Genomic DNA, 15469 nt, shown 5'->3' on the forward strand with positions numbered 1-15469 from the left:
AAAGCTCTGGGCTACAGCGGAGAGTTAAAGCTCCTTCAGCCCCGGGGCCCCCAAATTGGCCGGGGCCCATGCAGTAATCTGCCACTGCACCCCCCCGCTCCCCCAGCAGCACAAGATTTGGGGGTCTTAGTCTCCCCCAGCCTCCATTATGCGCCGCCCATGCCCATCACCAACATAGCTATGCTAATATAAGTTTTAAATATGGACCGAGCCATAAGAACTGGTTTAAGCTAAACTGCAATAAGTCATTCCTAAACCAAAACTAGTGTCCACATAGGGGTTTGCTCTTATTTAAAATCATACTTTTGGTTAAAACAGTGCAATGTTTTCATATAGGCAAGCTCTTAGTGCCTTATCCAGCCCTACTCTCTCCTGTCTGCTCCCACCCAGGGACATACCCCTCAATTAAAATGATCATAAGACTTTAGTTTATTTAAATTTATCAAAACACAATAAAGGTGCCTGTCCTAAGGTCCGGCCACATTTGACAATTAAACATAAAAATCTGCCAAGTAACCAATGACGAAACCTGCAGCAACTGACCAGCCCTTACAGCAAAGGGAAAAAATGTAGGGGGAAAATATCTCACCCTCCCAAAAAATTAACTCGCAAGCAACATCTTCCCAAATGACTACAGGTGTCAGATTGCCTTGGGATCCCTTGGCGATTTTATGAGATTACTAGTCAAGGGTATATACACACTACAAAACTCTGAGCTAATAATAGATATATATGGGTGACTGCAGACTCAGAGTTACAGAAAAGACAAGAGCTCACAGATAAAACTGGGGGTGTTTCAGAAGAATTTGGGACATACTCTAAGGTCCCAATCATGCATTGGGCTCCGTGTGGGCAGAGAGTTCTACCCATGCTGAGCTCATTGCAGGATTGGGCCTAAATGACTGACAGATGGCTTGAGATTGGTACCTTGCACCAAGTGTGGCTACCTCATTTAGGATTTGAGAAAAGAGATAATTCAGATTCAACACAGAGACCAAAAGAACATACATTTCTCCTTATTATCGGTAAAGTCCAAATCTCAGTGTATACTAAAGATAAAAAATGATTTATTTAAGTTCAGTGGCTGGAATGTACTTACTTATGTACTACTTTTTGTCTGTGATGATACTCTCTATATGGAAAAATTTAGAAGTATAATTCTTGATGATTTTGTATAACTTTGTCACTAACCAACCTAAAATAAACAAAAGAAAATGCTTTTAGAAAGCTTATACCATTTCCTGTTCTTGTTACAACCATTTGCCACTTTTTCTCCGAGATCCACTGATGTTTTCTATGCACCAGAAGAGGTCATCATACTGCAATTTATTCCTTGGTAAATTCATCTAAACACAAACATTGTCAATAGTTCCCTACATCAGCCTCTAGGGGGAACTCAGTCTCCAAAGCCAGGCAAAATTGTGAAAGGGTTTTGTCATATAATTTAACAACTGCTATTGCATGCCTGTTCATTTAACCCTTATGTCCTATACTGCAGGAAGAAGGATCAACAAATTTAAGACATTGGCATTATGTACACTACAGCAATCTTCAAAGACACCCTCATCTCTTTACAAAAATTGAATACATGATTCATGTCCAATAACGCTAAACCTTATATATGCTACTTTGTTCATTGAATCTACAACATATAAAAATTCATGGGCACTGACGTGTGTGCATATATATTAAAACATTAAAGTTAACAGGAGTACAATGAACCTATGTTCATTGCTCAAGGAGGATGACTTACAATGGTTAGGGGAAGCATACCTTTGAATTTCCTGCCTTTTCTGAGATTAAAAATCTCAGTTGTAGAGTTGCATAGTAGTCACTTACCTTGGACGCCAGTCCTGAGCTTAAAGTAAAAATCTATTCAACTTTGTAGCATATCAAGAGCCTGCTAATTCTCTTGATGGTTGAAAGAAGGAAACGCTGCTGGTGGTGTCTGGAGTATCTTCACGCCTGTAAATGTGGCTTCTACTGTTTGGTAGCAAGGGAAGGCAACACTTGAGTCAAAAGGCAGAAGAAATCAACAATCAGAAGACTCCTGCTATAGAGAGCAGAGACCCCGTGTTACCCAAGGCCCACAGACAGCCAGGAGGAGGAAGGGAGACAAAGGCCTTCTCTATATGGGAAAATGCACCAGTTTAACTTAAATAAGTTTTTAAATATAGTTAAGCCAGTGCAAAAGACTGAGTAGACACTCTTTGAAGCCTTCCACTCACTGGCTTCTCCTTCTCTATAGCATCAAACATTCACTTTCAAGACTCTTCACAGTCAACCCCCACCCTACCTATCATCTTTTATTCTCTCTAGAGCTGTCGATACCCGCCTCCAACTGGCCTGTGATGCCAGTCTCAACTGCTCACTAGTTACATTTTCAAACATCTTCATGCTTTCTCCCAGGCTGCCCTTCACACCTGGGCGGTGCTCCCTGTAAAAATCTGCAAAGCTACTCACCTTCAAATCCCTCCTCAAAACTTTCCTCTGCCGGGATGCCTACCAAAAACTTGACAATGGTTAGGCTGCCAGTGTGCAAAGAACACTGGCTGTCACACTAAGCAGTGCTGTCTCATTGTTTCTTTGTAGTCTTCCGTCTGTCTGTACCCATCTGCTATCTCTTGTCTTATACTTAGATTGTAAGCTCCTTGGGGCAGGGACCTTCTTTGGGATGTGTTTGTACAGCACCTAGCACTATGGGGTCCTGGTCCATGATAATACAAATTATAAATAATAGCCATAATTTTTCAGTTTAATTTAAACCTGTTCCTGGTCAATGTAAGCTAAATCACTCTTATGCTGAAATAAGTTTCCACACAGGGGTTTCCACCTATTCTGCTCTATTGGTTTAAATTCACATCTTAGGTTATACCAGTGCAAATTTCCTGCTTAGATAAGACCACAGAAAAATCACTCTTCTGACCCTCAATAAGATCTGCATGAGTGATCTTAAATAAATTCACAACTGATCTCACTGCGAAGAATGTAACTGTAATGAAATTGACAATATGTGCACTCCTAATATCTGGGCCAGTTATGTCTTCTAAAATCCAGTAATCCAAATATGCCTTTTAAAAACTAACTACACAGACTTTAATTGGATTCTTTGTTTAGCTATCCTTCAATCTGTTAACTCCCTGCTGTCCAGAGAGCAGTTGGCAGGATTAGGGCCTAAATTAGATTTAAAACAGCATGGATGACAATATAAAAAGGACATGGTAAAACAGGGTAAACATGGAAGATCATGACATACTATTGTGTTTGGATGTATTCTGTTACGAGCACTTAAGTTTTAATTAAAAAAATTAGTGCCTGGGACAGTGTCCAGAAAGAGGGCTGAGGTGGATTTAGCAATTATTTTGAAGGACAGATAAAAGACAATGCTTCATAAATGAGAAGACAGTAAAGACAGTTCAGCAGCTGACCTAGGTCTGAGAAAATCCCACCGCTGGCTCTTGGTTTTATTAGCCTTAGGCATTTATTATTGTATCACTTCACACTAGATAGTGCTTTTCATGGGGGATCTCAGTGCATTCTTTTGCCATGTACCACACTGGCGTACTGAGTGGTTTTTGGTGCTGTGGACTAGTTCAAACCTACCATTCTGACAATTATTCAGATTGCTGTGTTGTTACATATGCCTACCACCATGGTATCTGTCACAGCTGTGAATGACCTTTGTGAAGCTTTCTTACCATTTAATCTTCTCTTTTACACATCTATGAGAAATACAACTGTATTTAGAATCCCCTTGGATTGTAATTCAGGAATTAAGGAGAGCCTGTGCCACGCATCTGCCATATAATTAATTGTTCCACAGCCTCTTACATTCTTTTTGGGCATAAACTGAAATCCAGATACTAAACAATGTTACTACTATAAATGATTCTATACATATTTTTAATAATAATTAACTAATGAAATTACAAGCCCAAGGAGTGGAGGTATATGGAGGAAATAAATTAAATCTCAGATATTGACTTTTACTTATTAAATATAACAATTAGAGCTCTATCAAATCTACAAAAAAAAAAGTTTGTATTTCACCAATTCCCTCTCTCTTGGGTATTTCTAAGGCACTGTGGTTTCTAATCACCTACATGGAGATGATTAATACTTTTGACATAGATGTCAAAGGTTAGATCTAAGAGGGGAATATGTCTTGAATAACATGTGGCCAGCCTTTAACTTCTAATAATCTAGGAGGAGTTCACTCCGACTTCAGTATCCCCAAATTGTAGTTATGGTGATCTATACCAAAGTAGCAATATTGATACCGAAGGAAACCTACTAGAGTCTGAGACTAGAAATAAAAATCTTAGCTATCAAATATGAGACCTTTGTTGAAATTAAGTCTCAATCTTTTGAATATTTATAGTAAACAGAGGTGTTTTATAATGTAATTTTTTTTCTAGCAACCCATCAGGTTTATAGCCTTCAGTCAACTCAGATTGTGCATACTGAGAGTAGAAAGATCTCCTGCATGACTGTCACAAATATAACCTTGCTGTTATCTTTTGAAGCCTAGATCATTGCTATCTCTTCAAATACAAGGAAGTCTTTATCTCTTTACACTGATTGAACTGAACCAAAGATTTACCAGGTATTCTCTATACAGCTTTTAGATAAACATTTTTTTTATCTGTAGCATCCACACTATTTAACAAACTGTTACTTATTATCAGAGACAACAGAAAGGCTAATGGAATGTTGGCAAAGCCTGTGACAACTTTGTGCCAAAAATGTGAAATTTATTTAAGTGGGGAGGCTGGATTTTCATTTTCTATTCTACTTGGCCTTACTCTTATTTTGAATTTCTGAATGCTGAAAATGTACCTGGTGCTGGACAGCCCAGAAGAGAGAAAGGAAGTTTAATATTTAAATGGACAAACAAAACGATACTCCAAAACAGTGGAGCAGGGTGAAAGTATAATGGTACCAGAATGTTTTTCTTAAAGGTGACTTGCAAAGGAATTTTTAAAAATGGAGCTTGTACCTCTGTTTGCTTCTTTCATGATATATAAAAATGGTATGAAAGATTTTTTTTTTTTTACTGTTTTCCCTCCTCTGCTTGTTTTGTACTTTTGGAAATATCAGGAATATCAAATTTGGTCTTCTGTAGCTTTGCTGGACGACATCCCTGGGAAGTCTCGGGTGCATATTGTGATCTCTAACACCTTAGTTTATTGGGGGTGAAGGTACTGAATCTTTGTGCAAAATGTTAGTCACTGAAGTTAAAAAGATGTTAACAAAAACAAACTTTAAAGACTCTAAGGGCTCTTCTACACATAGTTTTGTAATAGTTTAACTACATTTGTATTTTAAAAAAACAATTTGAGTTAAATCAGTACAATCACCTATTGGGGACACTTTACAGTGGGGGTGGGTCACACCCAATTTAAATCAGTTGTTAATGCCAATTTTGTTAAGTAGAAAACTATGTGTAGATAAGACCTGAGGGGAGGGGGGAACCTCCTATCCCTACCCCCTCTCAGTTGCTCCATTCACACACTTGATTCTTGTGATGTCATAATTTCATTAGTTCTATGGACATAGTTTTCCAGCCTTGACACTGTGTTTCCTATTCTCATTATATTTGATCTTTTACTTAAAGCCCCAGCAGCTAGTGACAAGTCATGAAGTGAGAATCACAGCTTTCATTAAAAAAAAAAAGTTTCTAGCCTTCATGGTTGTGGAGAAAAGCTTAAAAATACAATCTGAGTGCACTCCAGAGGTACTAAAACTGGCAAGTTCTTATAATAAAAAGCAAATAGGGGACTCCCTTGAGCTGCTCAGGGCCCTATGCAATTGCTTAGTCTGCTTATGCTTAGCGCTGTCTGTGACTGCATCCTCACTGGTGCTGCACTTCCCAAGGGGTGTTGCTAGTATTACTAGGGGCATTACCCACAGTTCTTTGTACTGCAGTGAGATAAGCCACTTTATGATTCTTCCTCAGTGAATTGTGGGATAACGTGTCTGTCCTTCTGGGCACGTCGGAGGAATTGTGGGAAGGTGTAGCAGGATAACCAACAGGAAGTGGTTTAGCCTGCATCCTCACTGCAAAGGTTTTAGCCTGCGGCCTCAGATGATCCAGCTAGCCTGGGTTAAAAGCACCACTAAACTTGGGTTAGAGGTTGTGTGTGTGAATGGGAGGGGTTTGGAGCAACACCCAGTAAGACCCCGAGTTAACGCCACAGTGAAAATCTACTCTTAGATTACACTTTGCTAAGAAAACTAACATTTATAGAATTCATGGGGAAGTGTATGAACCTAATACCAGCTATCATTAGAGAGTCGTTCAAAAGTATTAGTGCAGTCCTACTCCAAAAAGTGACTATGTACAATGGTATCACCTTGCTCAACAGATCGGACAATGTAGAACAGATCCCTGTGTGTGTTTAAAGAATAGCTGCATACCTTAGTGACTGAAATAAAACCCTGGTATTATAAGGACTTATGTATGTGCTTAACTCTATGCAAATGAGTACAGCCATTGTGTTCAGTCAGAATACCTGTGTAGATAGGTGTTTGCGGATAAGGGCCTAAGATTTGACTCCTTTTGGAACTGCAGAACCAACACAGTTCATAAATTCAAATTACAATAGGTTTGAAAGTGAAGTGTCTTTTCTGCTGCTGGACCACATTTTGTGTGAACCCCACAAAACCCTGTGATTTGTGACTTCAGAATCCAACCCTTTTTGTCTGTCCAACTTTTTATAAACTGAAGTTGCTGAGTCTAGGAAATGTTGTCCTCTATTAACAAACAAACAAAATCAGATGGAATATTTGATTATTTGCAAGTTTTAAATAGGCAGCATTGTTACCATGGAATGTCTTTTCAAGTGAGCTGAATGTTAGGATATGATAGCTATCTCAAGCTGTGCTTGACACATACTAGATATTTGTTACTTTAGACATAATTGGACTTGAGTTTACATCCCAATGAGATGCAAAAGGGGACGTGTGCCTTGTTCCAGATTCAAACAACACTGCATCAGTCATTCTCTTACAATTTTCTCTGCAACCAAAAAGGCTAGATTTATTCTTTTTAAAGCTTATTCTGGAGTAAACATTAAAACCTATTTGTAGAATGGAAGTTATAAGAATCTATCTTTATTTTTAACACACTTTTTGTGTAATCTTGTTAAGAGGTGTGCAGCTAAATGACCTCAGGCCATGTTATAGATTTCACAAGCCAAACAGGGTCAGGTGTTCAGGTCAATATTTGCATGGGAGAGCCACCAGGGGAAGTCCAGGGTTTTTAGGAAGCTGTATTGATGATTTTGACCTTGTCCTCTCTACAAAAACGTGTGTTTTTACTCAAGTTAAAATCCAAATGAAGGCAAGGAACTTGACCTGCTAAGTGCTAACTCATGTGAAAACTACAAATTGCTCTGTCTTTCTTCACTAGGATTGTACCTCAAGTTAGTTAACTCAAGGGAACTAACTCCAGTTAAGAACACACCATTTTTCTATAGTGAAGATAAGGCCGTAGTGAGTAGCCCTCTCAATGGCTACACTAGGAAAAGAAGTGTGTCTTTAACATGTATTAAAATCCTAGCATGGACAAAGCAAGTTGTGATTTTAACAAGTTAGCTTATCAAACTTAGGGCTAACATCGTCCATTAATATGTGTTAAAACCGAAACTGGCCTTGCCTACACTGGACTTTTAACATGTGTCCTTTAATACATGTTAAAGTACACTTTTTCTCCTAATGTGAACATGACTAGTGAAGAATAGGCCACAGTTAGTTCTGAATGGATGTCTCAGCATGGTGTTGATTAGGGGTTTGGCAGCAGAAAAGCAGCACATGGTGCTTCTGGACATTGATTCAGTTTATGATGATTCTGAAAGTATAAAACTAGTTCAATACATACATATAGTCTGTTTTTTTGTTGCTTTTGTACTGAACAAATAATACTTTGCTTTATGGAGGCTATTTTGTCATTCGTTCTCATTGTCATTACGCCCTGAGGGAATAAATTTAGAGGCAGCGGACCTAAATCAGACCGGCTGAGGTAATCAAAGCTGACACATACGGGATTGCAACCCCAGATCTGTTAGTGGTGGAAGTGGATGATTCTACTTTGAGGCAGTGATGGCCTGAGACCCTGAGTGAATGGGTCACTTGAAACCAGGAAGTTGCCAATTAGCCAAGTGACCGACACAGATACACAGCCTGAGTGACAAGCAGTGTTCCCAACTCTCATGGTTTTATTAAGTCTTGCACGCACTATTTGGGGTTTGTCTTAAAGCCGCAGCGCCAGCACCTGGACTCAGGAATACAGGGCAAGCTCAGTTTTCATTTAAAAAATGTTTCCAGCTTCCACAATTGCAGAGAAAAGCCTGAAAAGCGTGCCCCAAATGCCCCCAGAAGGAGAGAAATGCAGAGTCTAGGTTGAGGGAGCTAGAAAGGAGACATCTAGACTAGACATGCTGCCTGGATGCTGGAACTAGAAGTACCGGGGTACTGCCACACCCACTGGCTTGAAGTGGTTTCCATCATATACAGGGTTTACAGTTTGGGTCAATGGCTCTCAGCACCCCCCTGTACAAATTGTTCCAGCGCCCCTGCAGCCTGCTGCACTTGCACATGCTATAAAAGCCTGGCATTGGCACGGGCAGCTGCAACTCCTCCACCTCCATAGGAGACCGCCACGCACAGCGCGCCCTGTTCGTTCCACCGGCAGAGTGGGCTGGGCGACCCATAGCTCGCCACAATGCGGCTCACAGAGACTACAAGACCCAGAGTGCAACGCGGCGTACAGTCTCGAGACTCCAAGCCGCATTGCATGCCGGAGCCTGTAGTCTCCGCCGCTCGCTACTGCAATGGATTCCGCGTTATGCAAATTAGGCGCCCCTCTAATTAGCATAAAGAAGGGACGGGAAGCAGCAACAGAGCCGGGCCTGAAGCATAGGAGGCGTGTTCTACAGTGTCACGTGCCTCGCTCATCGTCACTCAGCAACGGCGCGTGCCCCTGCTTTCCATTCCCCCTCCTCGCGCTCGTCACGGAACGTCCTTTTCCCCCCGCCCTTTCCCCCCCTCCCCGCGAGCAGCCGCGGAGCCGCCTCGCAGTAGCTGGGAGCCGCCGCCGGAGCAGCCATGGCCGAGAACGCCGCCGCCGCCGCGGGCCTGGAGAACCACCGCATCAAGAGCTTCAAGAACAAGGGCCGCGACGTGGAGGTGAGTCCGGGCCGGGCCGGCGGGTCCCGCTCCCGCCGGGGCTGAGCTCGGCCGCCGCTGCCGCCTCCTCCTTCTCCTCCCCCTCCTCCGCCCCGGGCGGGCTCGAGGGGAGGGGCCCGCACCCCGCTCCGAGCTGGGCGGCTGCCGGGCCCGGCGGGGGCAGTGGCCGCCGGGGGCCCGGCGGCGGCGCAAGGAAAATGCCTCCGGGTTTTTCTTCTCCGTCATGCGGGCGCGGCCTGGGGAGGGAGCAGGGAGCCCGGCAGGGGGTGCGCGGCCGGTCGCCTCCCATCGCCGCCCCGCCGTGGGCCTGCAGCCTCCCATGGCGGCCGCCGTCTCCTCACCCCACGGCGGGGCGGAGATAGGGGAAGGTGGGGGGCTGCCGGGCTGGGGGCTCGATCGCGCCGCTCCCCGCTCTGGCTTGTTCCACATGGGGCTGTGTGAGGGGCCGGGCCTGCCTGGGCAGGCGGCGGGATGCGCCAGTGTCCGTGTGGCCCCCTCCTCGCCCGGCTAACCAGCTGCCTCCTCATCTCCCTGCCTGATGCTCAAAGGGATCGGCGGCGCTTGCATGGGCTGGACAATGGGGCTGGCTGCCTTTTGTGCCACCTCTTCGGGTAGTAACACCCCTTCCCCCAAACACCCAGCCGCAGGTCCCTCGCATGTCGGCGCTGGTGCTAAAGGCTGCCGCCTATTTCTCTCTCAAATGTTGTAGGCCTGCCTAGGCCGGGCTATAGGGGCCAGTGGCGAAACTGCAAGGGCCGCTCCCACACTCAGTTGAGCTTTTTCATCACACACATTGTGATAGTCGCTAGCTTTCACTCCCAATTCTTGCTTAAATCCCCCAGTCTTTAAAATGACACGAGAAGATTCTTGAAATGAAGGCAGTAGCTTAGCAATGTAGATCTGCTAAGAGTCTCCATCTACTTACATCAGGCTGCACAGAGGGATAGCCATAGCCTTCCTTAATCCACTCTCCAAATCTGAAATGCTGTCTCTTTTACGAAGGTAACTGAATCCCCGAGGGTATTGTTTAGGTATTTTGACTCCACTACCCTTCAGTACTGTGGGCACCTTTCATTGTAACCACTATGGAAAAGAGGAGAAATTCTGAGGGGCTGACACCTGTCATTTTCTAGCTAAAACAATGAGGAAAAAATCTCTCAAGTGAAAGCTAATCTAGGATGAAAAAGGGAATGGTGAGCCTAAACATATTGTCAATTATGTTTTGACTCCATTTGAGGGTGTTCCTCAATTATGTTGCTGTATTTGATGATTATAGCATTTAAATAATTTGAAATAGACTTTGAATTTACACTCTTTTAAGGTAAATTTTGAATTGGGGCAGAATTCACACCTTTACTACTATTGTTTGGGTGGAGACAGTTCGCAGACCTAGTTTAACAGGAGTCATGTCTTTGTAAAGATGACATTCACAATGTAAGCTACTCTTATCTTAATTTCTTTTCAGGTTGGTGGTGGTAAATCTCCCTTGCACCCAATGCTCTTTCTATGGAGAATGCAGTCTTTTTACAGAAAGGTTTTCTCTCTCCATTTTTGGGAGACAATTTAACAATGATAATTAGATTAGCCAAAAATGTCCCACCCTTACACCAAGTAAATTGGCTTCTATCTTTGTTTTTTTCCTCTTCATTTTCAGTCTTGGGCTGTCTTTTTTTGTTTGCCTCTCCCTCTGTGCTTTTCTTTCTCTCTCCCTGTTGCGAATACTGGCTTTGCTTCAGCAGTGCTGAACTTAAGCTTCTGCCTTCCCAACCACTGGCCTTACTGGTTGAAGAGCAAAGCAGGGGCAAACTGAGGGTCCCCACAAAGCATAATCTGATCTGTCATCTAAACTGCCTGATATGCAGATGTGTTTGAAACTGGTGACTACTGAGCTGAGGGGATTTGAGGGCTTGTCTGTATGGGGAAATTGGCAGGCATAGGAATAGTTATACTGGAATAGCTATAGTGGAGTAACTCCCTCATGTGGACATTCTATTCTGGAATAATTACTCTGCTTTGGAAGCATAATTATTTCAAAATACACTCAGGAGAGTTATACCAGAATAGCTGTTATGGAATAATTATTCTGCTATTTCTGTGCTGAACACAATTCCCCTGTATAGACAAGCTCTGAAGCATCTTACTTTCCAAGGTGATGGGTCACACTGCTTAGCACTTGTCAAGCCAAAGGGTGCATCTATGCTAAGAAAAAGGGTGCTTAGCTTAAACCTGGTAAGGAAACCTGTTTCAGCTCAGCTTTGATGCCCAGACCTCAAAAATATTCTTCTTGAAAGGAAAAGTATAGACGTCTATAAAAATTGCACATTGACCCAATGAATTTAAGGTTAGAAGTGTGTTTTAAATGAAACGTAGAATCTGATGGAAAACAAAAAGAATCAAAATCATAGAATTTATGGCTTGTTTTTAATATCAGTAACTTTGGTGGTCATCCTTTTTCTGCCTGTCCAGAGTACCCATCTTGAAGTAAATAGTAGCGGTATCCTTTTTAATAGCTTTACCTAGCTAGCTATTAGGCTGTCAGAATTTCCAGGAGATTATTTTAGAAGAATAGTCCTTGTTTTGCCCCAAGACATTATGTACTTGCCATCTGGCGATGCTAATGGATTGAGCTGTTTCTGAATAAAAGGTACTGTTTTTTACAGGGATGTTCCATTGATTTAATAAAAAAATATGGGCAAAACAATAGAGCTCTGTGTGGGACTAGCGTAGAGCCCTGCAGCAGGACTGGGGGGATATCCCGCAGGACCCACTGTTATAGTGGGAAAGGGATTAAAAATAGTACCACAAAGGGCTCTACAAAGCAGTTGCCTCCTATAAGATTGTGGATCTGGTAACTGATATGGTTGAGAATTATTTGTGCTTTGGCATTTGTACCACAACAGAGATGTCCTTCTATTATAGAAGATGCTTTTAAAAAAATTTAATATTCATTTCTGTAGATACTTTTAAGTAAAGAATATCTACTAAAAGCATGATCTAAACTGTTGACCAAAATGCTCCATAGCAATTTATCATCTGTTGTTTGATGACGGTTACTGACTTCTTTCTGCTAACCAGGCTTGAATTAATGTAGAGTATATTGTTTAAGTAACCATCTTCCTTTAGCTTCTATTCAACTAATATTATTGAATATTATAAAATCACTTTTGGTCAGGTACAAAATGTTCTGGCAAACCAATATACTTATTCTTTTCTTAAATTGTAATTAACATTGATATTTTCACGGTTGGGTCTGCTATTCTGTAACACCACCTTTTCTTGTTATAACCTGAGTGGTCCTTACATTTTTTTAAGGGAAGAATCCTTCTATATGCAAAAAGCCTGGTTCTGTTGTACAGCAGGGCCAGGTCTTTGAAAGAGAGCACAGTGGGACTTTGCGGTATCTTATGTACCACAGAGCCAAGTTTTGCAGTGCCCCCTCTGTAGGAGAAAAGAAAGGGGTATCTTGGTGAGCAGTTGTGTGGCCAGTGGATTCATGAACTGTACAGTCCACTGACTGCAAAGGATGGGCCACTGTACTGCCCTGGTTCTGGACTTGGGGAAGAATTGTCTCCCTATCCCTGTGCTGGTTGCCTGCATACACAGCTAGCCAGTCTACTCAAGCTGTGCCCGTGGGATCAGAATTTCAACCTATGTGTGGTATTGTTAATATCTCAGAAGTGGTCCTTCTAAAAAATGAAATAGTAATAGTCTAACACCAAATTGTAATCATGAAATTAGCTTGTTTTATAAACAATGAAAACCCTTAATTGTTACTTCACACCTCAGTTTGTACTTTTTAAACATTCTTTGCAGTTTTAAAATCTATAGGAAAAGACTCAGATTTTCAGTTTCTCAATAAATGAGCAAATGCATGGGCCCTGCCTGTGAGAGCTTACAGTTATGCAACACTTAAGTTGTGTAAGCCTTTTATGGAGTTTGTAAGTTTGCTATTTAAACTGGGTATGTCCTGTAAAGGCTCAAAACCACTTAGGGCATGTCTACACTACAAGCATTACAGATGCAGCGCTGCAGCTACTCTGCTCTGGTGTAGACACATGTTACAGCAGTGGAAGGAGTTTTTTTTCAGTCAGTACCAAGTTGAGTAATTGAGACCGCTGGTCAGGGAAATAACCCACTTCCTTCCCTGACAAACCAAGGGATGCACCCCACCCATGTACTTATTCGCTACACCAATACTGACGTGAACTCTAATACATTGTGTGTGAGCCCACTTATCCACCGATGTCTTAAAAACTCCCATGCCCCAATCTGGGTCTATGCTGGTTATGTACTATGTATGTATCTCGTGAACCTTGTAATGGATACTTGTAATCCATCATAAATCAAGCCTGTCCCCAGATGTACAGTACCTTCCCTCTTACCTTTTAAATTTTAAAAATTTAAAAAAGATTTTAAATATTAACTTTAATAAAAATTTTATATCCACCCCCTTAAGAGGCAGTAGCTAGGTTGACAGAAGAATTCTTCCTTCGACCTAGCGGTTTTTATACTGGGGCTTACTTAAGTTGACCCAAGTTTTAGGTGTAGGCCAGGCCTTGTACTAACAAAGTAATAAATAAAGTACAAACTGTGTTGATATATTTTAAGTACAATCAAACCTTTTAATTTAGAAAAGCAGTTATAAAAAAATCAAGTTGATGCTGAAATTGCAACTAAACTGACTTTAAAAAAAAATGCAATTTGATGTTGAGGTTTCTAGTTTGCTCTCTACCTGCAACCTCTGCACCTGTTCCCTCAACCCTATCCTGTCCCACCTGCTAACTTCCCTCACTCCTGTCACCCCTTTCCTGCCCTGCCTTGACTTCTTGCCTGGTTCTGCTCTGTTACTCTCATATTTTTGTTTAGAGCCATAAATAGCACCCATGCAGTGTCTCATGGTGTCCTGCCAGTTATTTAAAATTACAAATCACACGTTTGCAGTCCGCTTACCCCTCTACCAACAAGCAGTCATAAATAAAAGAACCTACAAAAAAGAAAACCGTTAAAAGAAAGTTATGTAGGTTGCAAAGTTTAAAAAAAAAAAAAACCAAAACAACCCCTCCTATCCCAAAGTCAGGAAATGCATGATCTGCAAGCTTGCCTATTCACCCTTGTGTGTCCATCCTTCGCACTGTATGTGAGGTGGGGGGAAAAGTATGTGATCGTGTAATTAAAACTGTTACAAAGCATTACATCAGAGGCCAGAATTAAGGTTGTGTAGGCAACTCTTTAAGGCATTTCCTAACTTTTGAGAGCTTGACTTTGCAACCTAAATTTGTGTAACTTCGGAGATTTTTAAAATGTCTCTGCCTTTCTCATACACAACTGTAACACACCAAGTCATGAATCAGAATCATTTGAACCCTGACCCTTCTGCTGTGCAGCACAGGTTTCTACCACTTGAGCTACATGACTGGCTACATTAGGTGGTAGTAGGAGATGGCTACTTTCCCAGGGAGGGGAATGAGCCACTGGTGTTATGTCCTGAGTCTGGGGGTAGGAGTGAGCAGGAAGAGATTGGTATGGCTGCATTTGGGACTTACAGAGGAGCCCAGCTCAGCACTCTCTCCCCCTACCTGGAGTTCAGGGAGTTCCTTTTTCATACAGTGGCCCCAAAAAGGGGCTGGATTCCAGGGGCATGGGAGTGTACCCTAGAGTAGTTAAGCACTAACGGGTTACCAAGGGAGGTTGTGGAATATCTCTCAAACGTGTTCTTAAAAACCTCCAGTGACAAACACTTGTCAGGGATGGTCTAGATCAGGGCTTCTCAACTTTTCTTTCTGAGCCACCTCTTCCCCCCCGCATACATGCTATAAAAAAATCCATGGCCCAACTGGTTTTCTACATATGAAAACCAGGGCCTGCGTTGGGGGGTAGCAAGCAGGACAATTGCCTGGGGCCTCATGCACTGGAATCTGAATGGGGTGGGGGGAGGCAGGGGACCATAGTCCTCCCACTTTTTGAAAGTGGACGGGCCTGTCCTGTCCACTTTTCACTCCCACCCCTCCCCTTCCCCTGGAGGTCCGACCCCCCTGGCCCGCAGCTGGAGCGTGTGTGTGTTGCAGACCCTCTACCTGCCCGGGGGCCAAGAGCAGCCCCTGGCCCGTGTCTCCACCCCACCTCCCCCCGTTCCCTGCCCACACGCAGGGCAGGTGGAGGGTCTGCGTCTCCTCTCAGCTGCCTGGCTGCGCGGCTCTTACCATGGCCAGGCTGCGGCTCCAAGGCCCTGGCCGGAGCTGGTTGGGGTAAGAGACATGCGGGCAGCTATGGGGAGCTGCGA

At 42.9% G+C, this 15469-nt stretch overlaps 1 protein-coding gene across 1 annotated transcript in view; it reads left to right on the forward strand.

Annotated features, from left to right (window-relative positions):
- Window positions 1-9061: 9061 nt before the first annotated feature.
- LOC112114688 (importin subunit alpha-4) overlaps window positions 9062-15469 on the forward strand; it is an 83709-nt gene continuing 77301 nt past the window's right edge. Inside the window, exon 1 of the mRNA XM_024211513.3 lies at window positions 9062-9189. Within this exon, the coding sequence (XP_024067281.1) occupies window positions 9109-9189 (81 nt within the window). The 5' untranslated portion in view covers window positions 9062-9108. The remainder of the gene's footprint in view (window positions 9190-15469) is intronic.

Source organism: Terrapene carolina, unplaced genomic scaffold, assembly GCF_002925995.2.
Source record: "Terrapene carolina triunguis isolate 2854851 unplaced genomic scaffold, T_m_triunguis-2.0 Scaffold142, whole genome shotgun sequence".
NCBI classification, from domain to species: domain Eukaryota; kingdom Metazoa; phylum Chordata; order Testudines; family Emydidae; genus Terrapene; species Terrapene triunguis.